Source organism: Odocoileus virginianus, chromosome 16 (genome assembly GCF_023699985.2).
Source record: "Odocoileus virginianus isolate 20LAN1187 ecotype Illinois chromosome 16, Ovbor_1.2, whole genome shotgun sequence".
Lineage (NCBI taxonomy): Eukaryota > Metazoa > Chordata > Mammalia > Artiodactyla > Cervidae > Odocoileus > Odocoileus virginianus.
In genome coordinates, this window is record NC_069689.1 from 51,003,555 (window position 1) to 51,019,345 (window position 15,791).

Sequence of the window (15,791 nt, forward strand, 5' to 3'; positions counted from 1 at the left end):
GGAGCCACAGCAGCCGCCATGCAGCACGAGGCTCAGTCCTTCTGGGATGGTTTCCTCCGAGATACCTCTTCCAGAATTCTGAGAAGGCAGCAGGGCAGGGCAGCTCACCTGCTTCAGAATCACTGAGGCTACTGGAGTGGACATCACGCGGACCAGAGGTGGAGGGTTGGGAGCCGCAGAGGCCAGTTCCTCTGACCTGTGTTTCTGCACACGGCTTGTTCTGCACAATCCCCTCCACACCCACCCTCTGCCTCGAGGGTCTCCTTTACCGTCTCCCACACAGGCCACGGCAGCATCTGCAGTCTACAGGGAGGTTGGGCCCTTGGGCCTCTTCCACAGGTTGGAGAATCATGAAGATGGCAGGCCCAGAGATCTTCTAGCCACCTTTTTTTTTTTTTTTTAATTAAATTTATGACTGTCCTGGGTCTTCATTGCTTTGCCCTGGCCTTCTGTAGCTGCGGAGAGCAGCCCCTGCTCTCTTGTTGGCGGTACACGGGCTGCTTATTGCAGTGGCTTCTCTCGTTGCAGAGCACAGGTCTAGAACATGCAGGCTCAGTAGTTGAGGCACACGGTCTTAGTTGCATGTGGAATCTTCCTGGACCGGGGATCAAACCCGTGTCCCTGCGCCGGCAGGAGGATTCTTATCCACTGTACCACCAGGGAAGTTCCCTTCTAGACGCCTTTTAAAGGAGCCCTGGGTCAGGAATGTGCCTTTCAGAAAGGGCAGCTACACAGGGGGTCTCCCCGGCCAGGCAGCTGTTCACGGCCCTCATCACCTGTCATTTACCGAGTCCGCTTCTTTAGGTCGGCACGCTTCTTCAACTTAAAATGGGAACTCTGTAGCTCTCCTATCAAATCTATTTTATTTTTCCCAATACATATTTAAGTAAATATGTAACTTCTCAAATTAAAAGAAGACTGCTCACCCAGATACCACCTGAAACGACCTTGTTTACCAGCAGTGTGACAAATACAGGTCACGTTAGAGGAAAAGCCTGGATTTAGGACTAGCATCTTGTTTCCTAGATGTGTGACTTAGGTGGGCCGCATCTGCTCCAAGAGCATGGTGTCCGCTCCTGCAGAGGTGAGAGAGCGCCTCGAGATAGGTCATCCAGGCATCCAGGTACGGGGCCAGGCGGCGGCCCACGCAGTGCTTTTGGAAGCCTGCCCTCATGGACTTCTGTCCCTGCTTTTAATCCCCACTTGATTGTATAGGTAAAAAGCCAGTTCAGTCGCTCAGTCGTGTCCAACTCTTTGCGACCCCATAGACTGCAGCACGCCAGGCTTCCCTGACCTTCACTATCTCCTGGAGTTTGTTCAAACTCATGTCCGTCGAGTCGGTGATGCCATCCAACCATCTCATCCTCTGTTGCCCCCTTCTCCTGCTGACCTCAGTCTTTCCTAGAATCAGGGTCTTTTCCAATGAGTCGGCTCTTCACATCAGGTAGCCAGTATCAGAAAGTAAATAGACTTTTCCAAGGTTAACAGCCAGATTAGTGGCCCAGCCAGGGGTGGCTGGAGCCAGAGCCCCCCTTCTCCTCTGCTGACCGGGCTGAAACACCAAAGGCTGGGCCTCCGAGCTGGTCTGCTGGCCCTTTGCCCCTGGAAGCCTGTGTAGAAGCTTCCCTCCTGCTGCCACATGTCATCGCCAGGAGCTGAACAGAAGAACCCAGGAGGCTGTGTGGGAAAGGGCAGCTTCCGTGTGTGTGTGTGGGTGCAAGATTCAGGTGTGTTCAAGTCACAGTTCTCAGGCATGAGGTGGGGCAGTGGTGAAGACTCCGCCTGCCAATGTAGGAGACACGGGTTCAAACCCTGGGTGGGGAAGATCCCCTGAAGGAGGAAATGACAACCCAGTCCAGTCTTCTTGCTGGACAGTTCCACGGACAGAGGGGCCTGGCGGGCTACGGTCCATGGAGTGACAACAATGAAATTATCACTAAGGTCTCAAAGCTTGTGAGCGACCTTAGGGGACAAAAGGCATGAATTAGAGCACATCCAAGGTTATCACTCTTAGTTGCGTCCCAGCTTGCTGTCCAGAGCAGGAGAATGGTGTGTGGGGCTACAGTACCGAGAGGGAAGCTGCCCTTAGTCTCTAGAGGAAGCCAGGGAACCAGGGCTAAAAGAATAATCACAGTGGCCAACATTAACTGAGCTTCTGCTCTGTGCCCCATGCAGGGCTAAGTCCTTCAGCACTTTGAGCAACCACAAAGGGTAGATACTATTATTATTACTATTATTATTCTAGATAGATATATGAGGCAGGCGGCCTTCCCACGTGGCTCAGTGGTAAAGAATCCATCTGCAATGCGGGAGACTGTGGGTTCAGTCCGTGGCTGGGGAAGATCTCCCGGGGAAGAGAATGGCTACCCACTCCAGTATTCTTGCCAAGGAAACCCCATGGAGAGAGGGGCCTGGGGAACTGTGTAGTCCTTGGGGTCGCAAAGAGTGGGACAGGACTGAGCACCCACTGAGGCACAGAGAAGTTAAGTGATTCCTGCAAGGTCACAGCGGCAGAGATCGGAACACATACTGAATATTGGGGCTTCATTCCCTGCCAGATTGCTGTTGATGTGAATGTGTCAAAGGCAGAAGGGTGGGCAGAGAGCTTGTGGGGCAGGGCGGGGGGTAGTGAAATGGGGGCGCTGCTCCACTCACCCTTTAAGCCTGCGGAGGGCTGGCCACCCAGGGTCATTAAGGAAGGTAGGCAGGACCACCTATCACCTGCAGGACCTGGGATGAGGCCTCCTTCCTCCCTTGCACGTGCCCGCCGCCCTGGCCCGTGGGAGGGTTCTGGAGGCCTGGGCTCACCATTTCCAACCTGAGGGCGCCCCCCTTCCGTCCCTGCAGCCTCCTCCTCGTGCAAGATCCTCAAGTGCAACTCTGAGTTCTGGAGCGCCACGGCGGGCAGCCACGCGCCAGCTGCGGACGACGCCCCGGAGTTCTGCGCGGCGCTGCGCACCTACGCCCTGTGCACGCGGCGCACGGCGCGCACCTGCCGGGGCGACCTGGCCTACCACTCGGCGGTCCATGGCATCGAGGACCTCATGAGCCAGCACAACTGCTCCAAGGATGGCCCCACGTCGCAGCCACACCTGCGCACACTGCCGCCGCCCGGGGACAGCCAGGAGCGTTCAGACAGCCCGGAGATCTGCCACTACGAGAAGAGCTTCCACAACCGCGCAGCCGCCCCCAACTACACGCACTGCGGCCTCTTCGGGGACCCGCACCTCCGGACTTTCACAGACCGTTTCCAGACCTGCAAGGTGCAGGGCGCCTGGCCGCTCATCGACAATAATTACCTGAACGTGCAAGTCACCAACACACCGGTGCTGCCTGGCTCGGCGGCCACCGCCACCAGCAAGGTATGGGGGAAGCTGGGGTGGCAAGGCAGTGGGGAGAGGGGGTGGCAGGGTGTCACAGCACCAGGCCCTAGGGTCAGGAGGGCCCAGACTTTCCCCCATCAGACCCAGATGCCTCCTGCACCCACCATGTTCTTATTGTCAGTCAATGAGCTGGTTATTAGGCAGGAATTTTCTAGACATTCTTTGTCATCAGGTAAACCATCCTGGTAGCTCAGCTGGTAAAGAATCCGCCTGCAATGCAGGAGACCCAAGTTTGATTCCTGGATGGGGAAGATCCCCTGGAGAAGGGATCAGCCACCCACTCTAGTATTCTTGGCCTTCCCTGATGGTTCAGACAGTAAAGAATCCGCCTGCAATGCAGGAGACCTGCCGTTCGATCCCTGGGTTGGGAAGATCTCCTGGAGAAGGAAATGGCTACCCACTCCAGTATTCTTGCCTGGCGAATTTCACTGACAGGAGTGTGGCGGGTTACAGTCCATGGGGTCGCAAAGAGTCAGAAATGATTTAGCGGCTAAACAACAAAACACCCTGGAATCACCTCTGCCGTTTGCCTAGAGTGGGATGTTTCTTTAACTGCCAGCCACCATCCACTAGGGGTCTTTGAAATCAGCACCCTGGGGTCACAAGCTAGCACATAGGCATAGATTTGTTGGGGGTGGGGGGGCAGAGTACAACAAGATAGCAAAACCTAGCCTGCCTTAAAGGCAATTTGTGAATGCTTTGTAAGTGGGAGAGTAAACATTTAGGAAACTTAGTTGCTGTTGTTTATGTGCCTGCACATTGGGTATAGATGTAAGATGGATTTTTTTTCCTGGGGTTAATAGTCCGGAAAGTTTAGAAACACTCCCAGAGCATTCAGTTTCAAACTTTTGGAGTATTCTTCTCTTTTGCCTCAAACTGTGTTTTGGTAGAAGTCCAGTGCAGGTATGTTTCCGCCGTTGTCATCATTGCACTTCCTGTCCAGTAGGGGTCAAACCCCACCCCAGACAAGTGGGCCTGACAGCCTCCTGGGGGTGACGGCCCTACCAGGGATTCTCATTGAGGCTGCGCGTTTACAAACTGAGCAGATTTTAGATGACAGTGGTTCTGGAGCCCCAAGCCAGTCTGACCCCAGATATCTGAGTGGGGATCAGAAGTGTTCTTTGTTTAAAGCTCCCAGTTAAAGCTCTGAGGCATGACGGGCGTTACAGATGCTGGCTGGAGGACAGGGCTGCAGGATGCCAGGGGGCACCGGGAAGAGGGAACAAGTGAGGACAGGGCATCAGCCCACTGGGCACCCCAGGGGCCACCCAGGCAGCCTCCCCAGCCGGGGCACCTCCATTTAACACATCCGGAACTGAGACTTTAAGAGGGAAAGCGGCCTCCCCACCCAAGTGCATTCGGCTGGAAACCACGCTAGGATTTCACCCGGGCCAGGGGACTCCAGAGCCCAGCAGGGTCTCGCTGTCAGGAGAGGCAGTTACCACCTGGAAGCCCCCGAAGCTATCAAGAGCCAGTCGTCTTCTGACCCAGGGAGGCTTCAGGGTCTGGGTGGCAGGACTCAAGTGCTGCTCTCAGAGCCCCACCCAGAGGCAGCCCCGATGTGGCCAGGGCCCAGGCAATGGGACATTCAAGTCCTCTTCAGACTCTTCCCCCCACCACATTTGCAGGGAGGGTCTCCCGTGGCCTCACATTCAGACTCAGCCAGAGGACATGGTCTCAAGTCCAGCAGGCCCAGGGTGATCGGAGCCCAGGCGACAGGGACATCTCTGCCTCCCCAGGGCCTGGCCCTCAGAGTCCCTGGGGCTTCCGATCTGGCAGTGGGTCTGTTTTGCCAAGAAGAGCACGTTGCAGGGCAGTGTGTGGAGCAGCGCCAGGCTGGCCCACAAGGGTGTTTCTGTTCCTTCTCATCCCTCCACACCCCAGGGTAGGACACTGAGGTGACCTGGCCGCCAGGAAAATTCCTGCCACCTCCCTCTGCTCCGGTGGCCCCTGCCTGCCCACAGGGATCTCTCCGGGGACCAGCGGCTGGGTAGAAAACAAGCAGGCCGTGGCCCCATGGGTGCTCTTACCGGCCTCTGGCCCCAGGCCATGAAGCGTGGCGGGCAGCGAGTTGCGGGCTCGTGTCTTCCCCACACCCAGCCCTCTGCAGACCCAGGGGGGCCCGTGGCAAGGTCGCGGCTGCGCTCTCTGCGGCCCCTTCCCCTTCCCGCCTTTCTCCCAGGAGCCAAGATAAATGAGTGTCGGGAGCCTGAGGCTGTGGCTTCTAAATCCAGCAGCAAACATGCCGTGGAGGGGGACCCCGCCTCCCCGTCCCCTCCTGGCAGGGAGCAGAGGGAGGCTCCCAAGGGTGTGAGAGGACCCTGGGCCTCAGGAGACCTGACCCAGAGTGGCGTCGGGATCAGGGGTGATAACAGACCTGGGCAGGGCTGTGGCCCCTTAGACTGGGGGGGGCGAGGTAGAGAAAGAGCTTTTAGGTCACGTATCCGGGAGTCCTGCAGGCCAGGGCGAGGTGCCTGGCTGTAGAACACCTCCATGCCACCTGGGCTCTCTGGACACTCGGTGGGACCCTTAGCTCAGAGGTGGTTCATTCCTTCATTCATTCGTTCTTGCGTTCCATTCATTCATTCATGTGACCCACACGTTTCAGATGCTTGCTCTGTGGCCGGCTTACTGGGGGGCACCGTGGTCGGCAGAGCTGCCTAAGCAGACAGGGAGCGCCTCCCTTCCTCCCACGGCGTGGACCCTCCAGACAGGCCTGGCACTCTGCCGCAGAGCCCCCTAATCAAGGCGGCCCCTTTCTGCCGTGACCCAGGGCCACCTCGGTCTTCCCGGTGGGAGAAGCGCTTGAGCAGCGCCCTCTCTGGTCTCCCCGTCAGCCAGAAGGCAGTGAGGGGTCTGCTGGAGGCTGAACGGCAGGCTCCCTAGTCTGAGGCCAAGCCCGGCCCGGGCCACAGGGCGGAGACTGGGGCTGTGTGTGCCCAGGGGAGAGACACCAGTGGCTGCTTTCCAGCGCCCTCGGCCTGCCTCGGCCTGTTCTGTGGGCCTTCAGTCTCAGGTGTTTGTTCCTCCACCGATGCAGACGGCTCTTCTGTGCCAGCCTCTGTGCTAGGTGACGCCTCCTGCCCAGCAGCCCCCCGGGTTAATGATGGATGGCAGAGATCAGCCCCGGGTGCCCGTGACGGGGGCTGGGGCAGCGGGATGCTGAGGGTCTCAGGGTCTGGGGGAGGGTGGGTGGCTCCACCCGGAGCCCTGGGGAAGGCCTCCAGCATGTCCTGGCCCTGAGCTTACCCCCAGGCAGGCAGAGTACGGGCTTTTATCTCCAAGGTAATGGAGCCCTGGCTTCACAATCCGCAATTCCCAGGTGGCGCTAGTGGTAAAGAACCTGCCTGCCCAAGCAGGAGAGGTAGGAGACATGGGTTCGATCCCTGGGTTGGGAAGATTCCCCCGGAGGAGGGCATGGCAACCCACTCCAGTGTTCTTGCCTGGAGAATCCCATGGACAGAGGAGCCTGGTGGGTTACAGTCCATAGGGTCACACACAGTCGGACACGACGGAAGCACCTTAGCCCACACGCACTCCCCAGCCACGGTGCCTCACCCATGAACGTGACATCCTCACTGCCCAGCCCTGCTCAGCGGCCCTCCCCGTTCTCGTGGAGAGCCTGGATCTAGAGTTTTCCAGCCCAGGCTGACAGTTCGGCTTCCTATTCCCGTGGGGCCTGCCTCCCGGTCCTGCCCACCCCCCTGTGCTGCCTTTCTCTCTCCTGCCGTGCTGGAGGCACCCCGTTTTGAACCTGAGGGAGGAACTCGGGTCTCCGTGCCCCCGCCCCCTGCAGGTTCCCCGAGCACTCGCATTCCCAGCATCTTTCACCCCTTGGGCGCGTGACATCACCCCCCGCCCCCGCAGTGTGGGCCCATGAGGACGGGGGTCGTGGACTGCTTCCTCCCCGCGTGTGGACACAGCCCCCAGCCCCAGGCCTGGCCCCGCAGGTCGTTTGATGACACGCGGCTCCGCCCACCGCCCGGTGGTGGGGGGCCGGGGAGCGCGGGCCCCCGGGGAGGGGGGCGGGCGAGGCGGGAGCGGCAGCCGCGCCCGTGGCCGCGTTGGCAGCCGGCCGCCCCGCTTTCGACAGGCCCCCTTCATGCTGTTACTTGTGGTTGAGTCCCAGGCCCCGGTGCCAAGAGGAGGCGAGCAGCCTGTCAGCCTTCCAGCAGACTGTCTCCGCGAGCGACGGTGGGGAGAGTGAAACCAGCCTTTCCTGTTCCAGGGAGGCCGATGGCAGCGGGGAGGCTGGCCCGCTCCCCACCCGCGGCCTGTGTGTGTCTGTGTGGCCCTGCGCAGGGACCCCGGCCCCGCGGCCCACGGCCCGCCCCCGCCCCCCTCCAAGGACCACCCACTGCCCAGACCACCCTGGTGCTCCCCACTCCCCGCAGGCAGGCGGCCTCCGCATGGGGTGAGAGTCTTGGATGGAAGCGAGGCAGCCGGAGGTGGGTCCCTGGGCAGGTCTGGGTGGTGGGGGAGTGGCCGCGCCGTGGGCTTCGGCGAGGCGCAGGGCCCAGGCGGAGTGGCGGGGCTGCAGCCCTCCTGGACATCCCTCAGTGATTCAGAGGGCCGCCTCCCGGACCAGCTATGACCTCCCGGGCGGAGATGGGGAAATGGAACCCCCGGGCCCAGGGAGCTAGGCACACGGGGCCCATCCGAGGTTGCCCTCTGTGACTCGGACAGCGCCCTCCAGCCTCAGCTTCCGAGCACCAGGCCCTGCTCGCGTCCCATAAGGACTAGACGGTGTACCCCTAGACGGTGCGCCCCCTTCCCACCCGCCTAGTCATCCGCCGGCCCTGCAGCCCCAGCGCCTCGGCCCCCAGACGTCGAGGGTCCATGAAAAGGGTTGCCTTCCTTTCAGAGTCCGAAGGAGAAAACCAGCGTGAGCCAGCCTGGACTGTATCAGTCTTTACACCCATGCAGTCACACGAGGTGGTTTTTAATGGGTTTTTTTTTTTTTTTTTCCATCGGTTTGGCTGCGCTGGGTCTTTGTCTTTGCACGCGGGATCTTCGGTCTTTGTTGCGGCATGTGGGATCTCATTCCCTGACCAGGGATTGAATCTGGGCCCCCCTGGCGTTGGGAGCGTGGAGTGATAGCCCCTGGGCCACCAGGGAAGTCCCTAATGTTTACCGTTCCTGATGGAGGCAGGGACGCAGGAAGGCCCAAGGGCCTGGAGTTCCCCCAAAGTGGTACTGTGGCCAACCTCTCTCAGACGTCCCCCTCATCCTCACGTTTCTCAGGAACAGGGTGAGAAGGGCCAGGGTCTTGTGTGTGTTCCCCCCGAGGGCCCTCATCCACCGCTGGTCACCCCGGGCTTTACACTGTGTGAGGGGACCTGCAGAGCAGTGGCAAAACGCAGCGGGGGACACCCTCGGGCTCTCATCTTTCCACCCTGTTGGTTTGCTCAGCCTGGAACCTTCTGCAGCCGCTAGGCTGCCCCCTCCAGTCCTCGGGGCTCTCAGCCCCTGCTCCCGAGGCCCCCAGCCAGGGCCAGCTCCCCCTGGGCTCCGGGCCGTGCCCCTGGCTACCCCAGAACTGCGGGCAGATGCAGGCCCCAGCCTGTGCCCACACACGCCCGCGGTCCTGGCTGCCCCTCCTCGACCCTGCTGCCCTCGCTGCCCCATCACTGCCGCTCTGGGGTTCTCCTTGGCATCCAGCCTGGGCCCTTGCTCTGTCTCATGCCCACCCTTAGGCCAGACACTCCTCTCATGCATTGCTGCATTGCCCTCAGCCCAGAGAGCCGTGCAGGCCACTTTTATGGCCTTCAGCTGCCACGCGGCCCCCGGGACCCAGCAGCCCCCTGCCCTTCCACCTCCAGACATCACGGGGAGGTGGGGTGCCCCAGGTGGTGAGGCTCTTCCTCTGCAGGCTTGGTGGTGGGGGTGACGGGGCAAGGCCTGAGAATGGGGGCTGGGGGCCCTGCAGAGGTTCGGGAGTGGGCTCTTAGCTGGGGACCCAAAAAGCCTGGGCACCGTCTTGCCCCCATCACCCCTCCTCCCCGCCTGGCTTCAGGCTGCGAGTCCAAGTTCCGGTTGCCCTTGGTCCGGGTGGTGCCATGGCTGTCAAGGCAGCCAGAGACAGCGGTGGCAAAACAGTGGCCCCGAGCAACAGGAACGGGGTGGGGGGGGGGGGTTCCAGCTTCACTCACGTCTCTGCCTCCCTCAGTCTTCCTGGTTACATTGGGAAGGAAGGCACAGCTACGCATCTCACCCTTGATGATAGGAGACAGGTCACTCCGCGGGCTGCTTGTCTCTTGTCCTTCCCCCAGGCCACCCACCCTATTTCTTTGGCCACAAATGCCCAGTGGCTGCAAACCTAGAGCCCAGTCCAGCTCTGCCTCCTGCTGGCTGTGTGACCTTGGGCCAGTCACTTTACTGTCTGAACGAAAATGTCCTCATCTGTAAACTGGGGGTATCGTCCCCTCCCCAGCAGCACCGCACGGGCCTGTTAGTAATCAATGCGGCGAGTGAGCCTGTGTCTGTGTTCTCAGGAGGAGAGTTCCTGACGGAGCTACTTGGTCTTCTGCTTCTCCAGCAGCTCAGGGCAGCCCCTGCCCCGCTGCAGGCTCAGCAGAAATGGGCCTCCCTGCCCCCTGTCTGCAGCTGCCCTTTGCCTGGAGCCCCACATCTCCCTTCTGCTGACCAGCACCTCCCCCCCAGCTCCCCACCACCGTTTCCTCCGCTCCTGCCAAGGCCAGGCTGGGAGCGCCCTCGGGCCAGCCCCACCACCGTGGCCTCTGTCTCTCTGGACTTTGTCTGCTCGTTCTTTCTGTGAACATCAGTCTCTTCTGTTCTGTCTGCTGTCTTGATTCAGCCCAGGGCTTACAGTCCTTTGGTTGTGGACTGTATCAGTTTCCTATCACTGCTGTAACAAGTACCACAAATTAAGTGATTCAGACAGAAATTGAGTCCCTTATACTCCTGAAGGCGAAAAGTCTGAAACGAGTCTTTAAAAAGCTCAACGTGTTGGTCGGGCCAATCCTTCTGGGGGCTCTGGGGAGAGTCTCTTCATTGCTTATTCCAGGCCTCTGCTGGTGGCCGGGATCCTTCAACTTGTGGCCATGTCCCCTCTAGTCTGCTGCCATGGAAACACCACCTTCTCTTCTGCGGTCAAGATCTCCTGCCTCTGTCTTACAAGGACACATGTGATTACACTTAGAGTCTATCAGGATCATGTCTCCATCTCAGTGTCCTTAACCTAATCCCACCTGTAAAATCCCATTTGCCATTGTTGTTGTCCAGTCACCAAGTCGTGTACCAACTCTTTGCGGCATGGAATGCAGCACCGCAGGCCTCCCTGTCCCTCACTGTCTCCTGGAGTTTGCCCAAATTCATGTCTATTGCATCAGTGATGCCATCCAGCCATCTCACCCTCTGTTGCCCCCTTCTCCTTCTGCCTTCAATCCTTCCCAGCATCAGGGTCTTTTCCAATGTGCTGGCTGTTCCCATCAGGTGGCCCAAACTATTGGAGTTTTAACAGGTTCTGGGGTTTAGGGCGTGATATCTTGGAGGCTGTTATTCAACCTACCACAGTGGATAAAGACCTTTTATTTTTAATTAGCCCTGTTTGTCCCTCTGCATGATTGCCCTCTGCATATAGTAAATGAGCTGCTTTTCTATTTAGAAAAGTACTTTCTAAAGTTTCCTTTATAAATAATTTTTTTTAATTTAAGCAAATTGTCTTAAAGAAAAATATTAAATGCATAATAGTGCAGGTCTCCCTGAACATGGCCAAAACAGGGAAGGGACAGTCTGGGGCACCCTGGGGTCTCCTGCCTTCTGCTCATGCAGAGCATCTGATGAGTCCAGGGCTGGGTCTCCTCCCCCACAGTCACCAGCACCATCTCACCCCCTGTGTCTCTCTGCCCTCTGGCCCGCAGCTCACCATCATCTTCAAGAACTTCCAGGAGTGTGTGGACCAGAAGGTGTACCAGGCTGAGATGGACGAGCTGCCGGCCGCCTTCGCCGACGGCTCCAAGAATGGCGGGGACAAGCACGGGGCCAACAGCCTGAAGATCACGGAGAAGGTGTCGGGCCAGCACGTGGAGATCCAGGCCAAGTACATCGGCACCACCATCGTGGTGCGCCAGGTGGGGCGCTACCTGACGTTCGCCGTGCGCATGCCCGAGGAGGTGGTCAACGCCGTGGAGGACCGCGACAGCCAGGGCCTCTACCTCTGCCTGCGGGGCTGCCCCCTCAACCAGCAGATCGACTTCCAGGCCTTCCGAGCCGGCGCGGCCGAGGGTCCCGGCGTCCCCCAGCCGCCGGCCGCCAGCCCCGCGCCCCCAGCCCCGGACACCTTCCCCTACGAGACGGCCGTGGCCAAGTGCAAGGAGAAGCTGCCCGTGGAGGACCTGTACTACCAGGCCTGCGTCTTCGACCTGCTCACCACGGGGGACGTGAACTTCACGCTGGCCGCCTACTACGCCCTGGAGGACGTCAAGATGCTTCACTCCAACAAGGACAAGCTGCACCTGTACGCGAGGACTCGGGAGCCGCCAGGCCGGGCGGGGGCCGCCCCTGGACCGCCCCCGGCTCCCTGGCCCCTCCTCGCCACCCTCCTGCTCCTGGCCTTGCTCCCCACACTCCCGGGGGCCGCCTAGGACGGACCGTGGGGGCAGCCCCTCACTGCACCGGGGGCCGGTGGCTTCCTTGTGGCCCCACGGTCCCCGCAGGGCTCACCCGCGGGGGACGGTTACCTCCCCGCCGCCTTGGGCTGCCTGCTGGCGAGGGCTGGGGGGCGTGGGGTGTCCCCGCCTTGCCCTCCCCCCTGGGGGCCCGCGACCGGGTGGTGGTGACGGGTGCTGTGATGTGTGTGACCTCCAGCTGTGCAGAGAGAGAGCTGCGCCCCCACCCCGGCCCCGTCCCCACGCGCCCCACCGTATGAATGTGCAGATCAGAGCCCCAGCCCCCACCCGAAGCCCCCCACCCCTGCGCCAGAGACCCTGAGCGGGGCAGCACCGTCAAGCTGCTCCCACCCCTGCAATGCACTGAGAGGCCCGGCTGACTGCTGCACACGCGCCGGGGCCGCCTGCGCCCACCGCACGCACACACTCTACACACTCGCACACACGGAGCCGCGGGCGGGGGCGGCCCAGGCTGGACCCCTGAGCAGGGCATCCCTTCCCGCTGGGCTTTTAGGACACGCCCCCAGGGCGCTGCTTGGCGTCTATAGAAAACTGAGGGAACTCTGGCCAAAACGTTGCACCCTCCCGGTGTCTTCCCACCCGTGGCCTCCCCGTGAGCCCAGGAGAGACCAGCAGGCGCCCCCCAGCTGGGCACAGGTTCGGCCCTGCTCGTTGGCGCGCGCTCTGAGCAATGACCTGCTCTGGCCCTGACCCCCACCGCCCGTCCTCCCGTCCACCGTCCTTAGGAAGTCGAACCTTTTTTCTAAATTGTCTACACGGAGAACGACCGCCTTGAAGTCTGGTCCTCCCCAGCAGGTGGTAAGAGCCGGCGGGCAGGGAAGCTGGGGCCGCAGGCTGTGGACCGGGGACCCAGCGGAGAGGGCTAGCTGGCCTGCCCTCATCCTCTGCTTTCTCCTCGCTTGCCCACCCCCGCCCCGCCCAGAGCCCTGCTCCCCACCCTGCCCACCCACACGTCTGCCTTCCAGGCAGAGGAGCGGGGAAGACGTCTCAGCCCTTAGCATCCCTGGCAGGGTCCCCTCCGGCTCAGATTTCGTTTTAAGCCCCGCGGCCACGCGGAGACTTCCCAACCGTTGGTCAGCCCGAGGAGCCCCAGACCAGTCCCGCCTCCGCTGCTGTTTCAGAGACCCCCAGAGGCCTCCGCGGGCTGGGCTCCACCCCCAAAGGCGTGGCCGTGCCCCCGGGGCTCCCCTTCCGCAAGCCCCACCCGCCTGCCCCCCCCCCCACCCCCCGTCACTGCCCCCCCCGCCGGCCACCCTCTGCTGACGCCGGGGACCTCTCATACACTGGCCCAGGAGGCTGCGGACTGGTCCCCGCCTCCCCCTCCAAGAGGTCCCCTCGGAGCCCTGCCAAGCTGCGGGCTGGGCGGGCAGGCGGGCGGGAGTGTGGCCCCGGCCCCTCCCTGCTGGTTTTTAGATGGTCCTTATGTTGGAAGTAAAAAGTGAAGCACTTTATTTTGGTTGTGTTTGATCACGTTCTGCTTGGAAGTGGGGGCCCCTCACTGTGTCCGGCGTCTGCGACCTGTGTGGCGTGTCACCGCGTGTACATACTGTAAATTATTTATTAATGGCTAAATGCAAGTAAAGTTTGGGGGTTTTTTTGTTTTGTTATTTTCTTTTGGACTGTGTGTCAGTTTGTTTTCTCGACGGATGTTGGTTCCCTTGGGGGTGTTGGGTGTCCCCTTGGTTGGGGGAGTATCCCAGGGTGTGTGTACCTGGGAGGGGGCAGCACATGGGGGTGTGTGTGTGTGAGCTGAGTGTTGTGAATGCCTGCAGAAGGGGAAGCAATTAACCAACCAAAGCCCCCCACTTCTCTGAAATCACTTTCCTTGCTGTGAGCTGTCTTTGGGACTTGAGGGGTCCAGGTTCCCTTGCAAAGCTGGCATCAGCCCAAAAACAGATGACCGCGTGCTGCAGAAACATGGAGGGCGGTTGGGACCAGGTTGGGGTGGGCTGGCCTGAGATCTGGGAGGAGTCATGTCAGCTTCTCCCCTCAGTGTGGGACCCAGGAGCGGGGACTAGCTGCCTCCCTCCCCAGAGGTTCCCCCCCACCTCACCTGCAGCCCAGGTAGAGGGTGACAGCGCTGCCAAGGGCCCGGCGGTGAGCAGAGGACCAGAGCCTGCTGGGGCCAGCTTCTGTACTGGCTGTGTGCACATTTCACCCAGGGACATCCCTGGGCTTCCCAAGTGGCGCTCTGGTAGAGAACCCGCCTCCCAGTGCAGGAGACATAAAAGACACAGGTTCCATCCCCGGGTCAGGAAAATCCCCTGGAGGAGGGTATGGCAACCCACTCCAGTATTCCTACCTGGAGAATCCCATGGACAGAGGAGCCTGGCGGGCTGTGGTCCACGGGGCCGCAGAGTCGGACACGACTGAGCAGCCGAGCACAGCACAGCACAGTGACTCCTGGTGGTCCAGCGGTCCAGACTTCACCTTCCAGTGCCGGGAGTGTGGGTTTGATCCCCGGTTGGGAGCTAAAATCCCCCAAAATGAAACATCATAAAAAACATACAGCATCACCGAAAAACAGAAGCAATATTGTAGCAAAATCAACAAAGATTTTTTAAATTATCCCTATCAGAAAAAAAAAAAAATTCACAAACATGTAGTATCATCCCACTTTAAAGCTATCCAGTGAATCAGGCGTGTAAAATGCACGCCCATTTTACAGACTCCAAAAGAGGCTCAGGGAGATGGACTGACTGGCCAGGGTTCCTTAGCAAGGGCAGGGCCAAGATGTACACCGAGGTGTGATTTGCCCCCCAGATCCCCGCCAGTCCGTTATACCAAAGGCCAGGTGGCAGAGGAGCTGCCCTGTGATGTCAGGCCACATCCTAGTCGTTCCACTTTCCCAGCTCCATGACTGTGGACCAGTCACTCACCTCTCTGAGCCTCCATCAGCTCCCTTATAAAGTGGGGGGTGCCCATCCCATGGGGCTGTCTGAAGATTCAACAAGTTAATTCCTGGGAGGCACCGAGGACAGGGCCTGGCACCCAGCAAGTGCCCAGCCTTGGTGTCACTGCTGTGCTGAGGCGAGAGGGGCTGAGTGAAGTGGTGGGTGAGGGCAGGGGAGAGGGCCACGGGAACCCCGGAAGCTTGGGAGCGCGGTGAACCGAGAAACAGTGAGCATGCACACCGCTCCAAAGCTGTGGAGTAGAAGGGGAGCTCTTTCTAAGCCTCATGCTTAATTAAGCAGGCTCCCAGAGAGGACCAAGGGCCTCCCAGGTGGCGCTAGTGGTTAAAAAACCCTCCTACCAAAGCAAGAGACTTAAGAGAGGCGGGTTCTATAGGGTACGTGGGGTCACAAAGAGTCGGACATGACTGAAGCAACTTAGCACACACATTACTGGGGGTGGGGGGCTTCCCCAGTGGTTCAGCGGTAAAGAATTCACCTGCAATGCAGGAGCCACAGGAGATGTGGGTTCAACCCCTGGGTTGAGAAGATCCCCTGAAGGGGAGCACGGCAACCCACTCCAGTATTCTTGCCTGGAGAATCCCATGGACAGAGGAACCTGGCGGGCTACAGACTTTGGGGCTGCAAAGAGTTGGACAAGACTAAAGCGATTTAGCACATGCACACCAGAGAGAACCAGGAGTCTGGGCTTTGGGAGAGAAGAACCAGCTTAGAAGAGACACGAAAAAGCTGGGACACCCCACACACACCTTACCCAGTTACCCAGTCGCCCAAATTGATAGGCTGCTCACCCTCACTAGAAACTGGGATGAAATGAACACTAATGGGGCAGGGGGTGGGGGGAG

General features: G+C 59.9%; 1 protein-coding gene across 2 annotated transcripts in view; it reads left to right on the forward strand.

Annotated features, from left to right (window-relative positions):
• The window catches only part of RGMA (repulsive guidance molecule BMP co-receptor a), a 48,590-nt gene extending 34,951 nt beyond the window's left edge, over window positions 1-13,639 (forward strand). For both annotated transcript variants that reach the window (XM_020872777.2, XM_070478186.1), the window contains 2 exons: window positions 2,848-3,362; window positions 11,267-13,639. In XM_020872777.2, the coding sequence (XP_020728436.1) occupies window positions 2,848-3,362; window positions 11,267-11,989 (1,238 nt within the window). In that variant the 3' untranslated portion in view covers window positions 11,990-13,639. The remainder of the gene's footprint in view (window positions 1-2,847; window positions 3,363-11,266) is intronic.
• The last annotated feature ends 2,152 nt before the right edge of the window (window positions 13,640-15,791 follow it).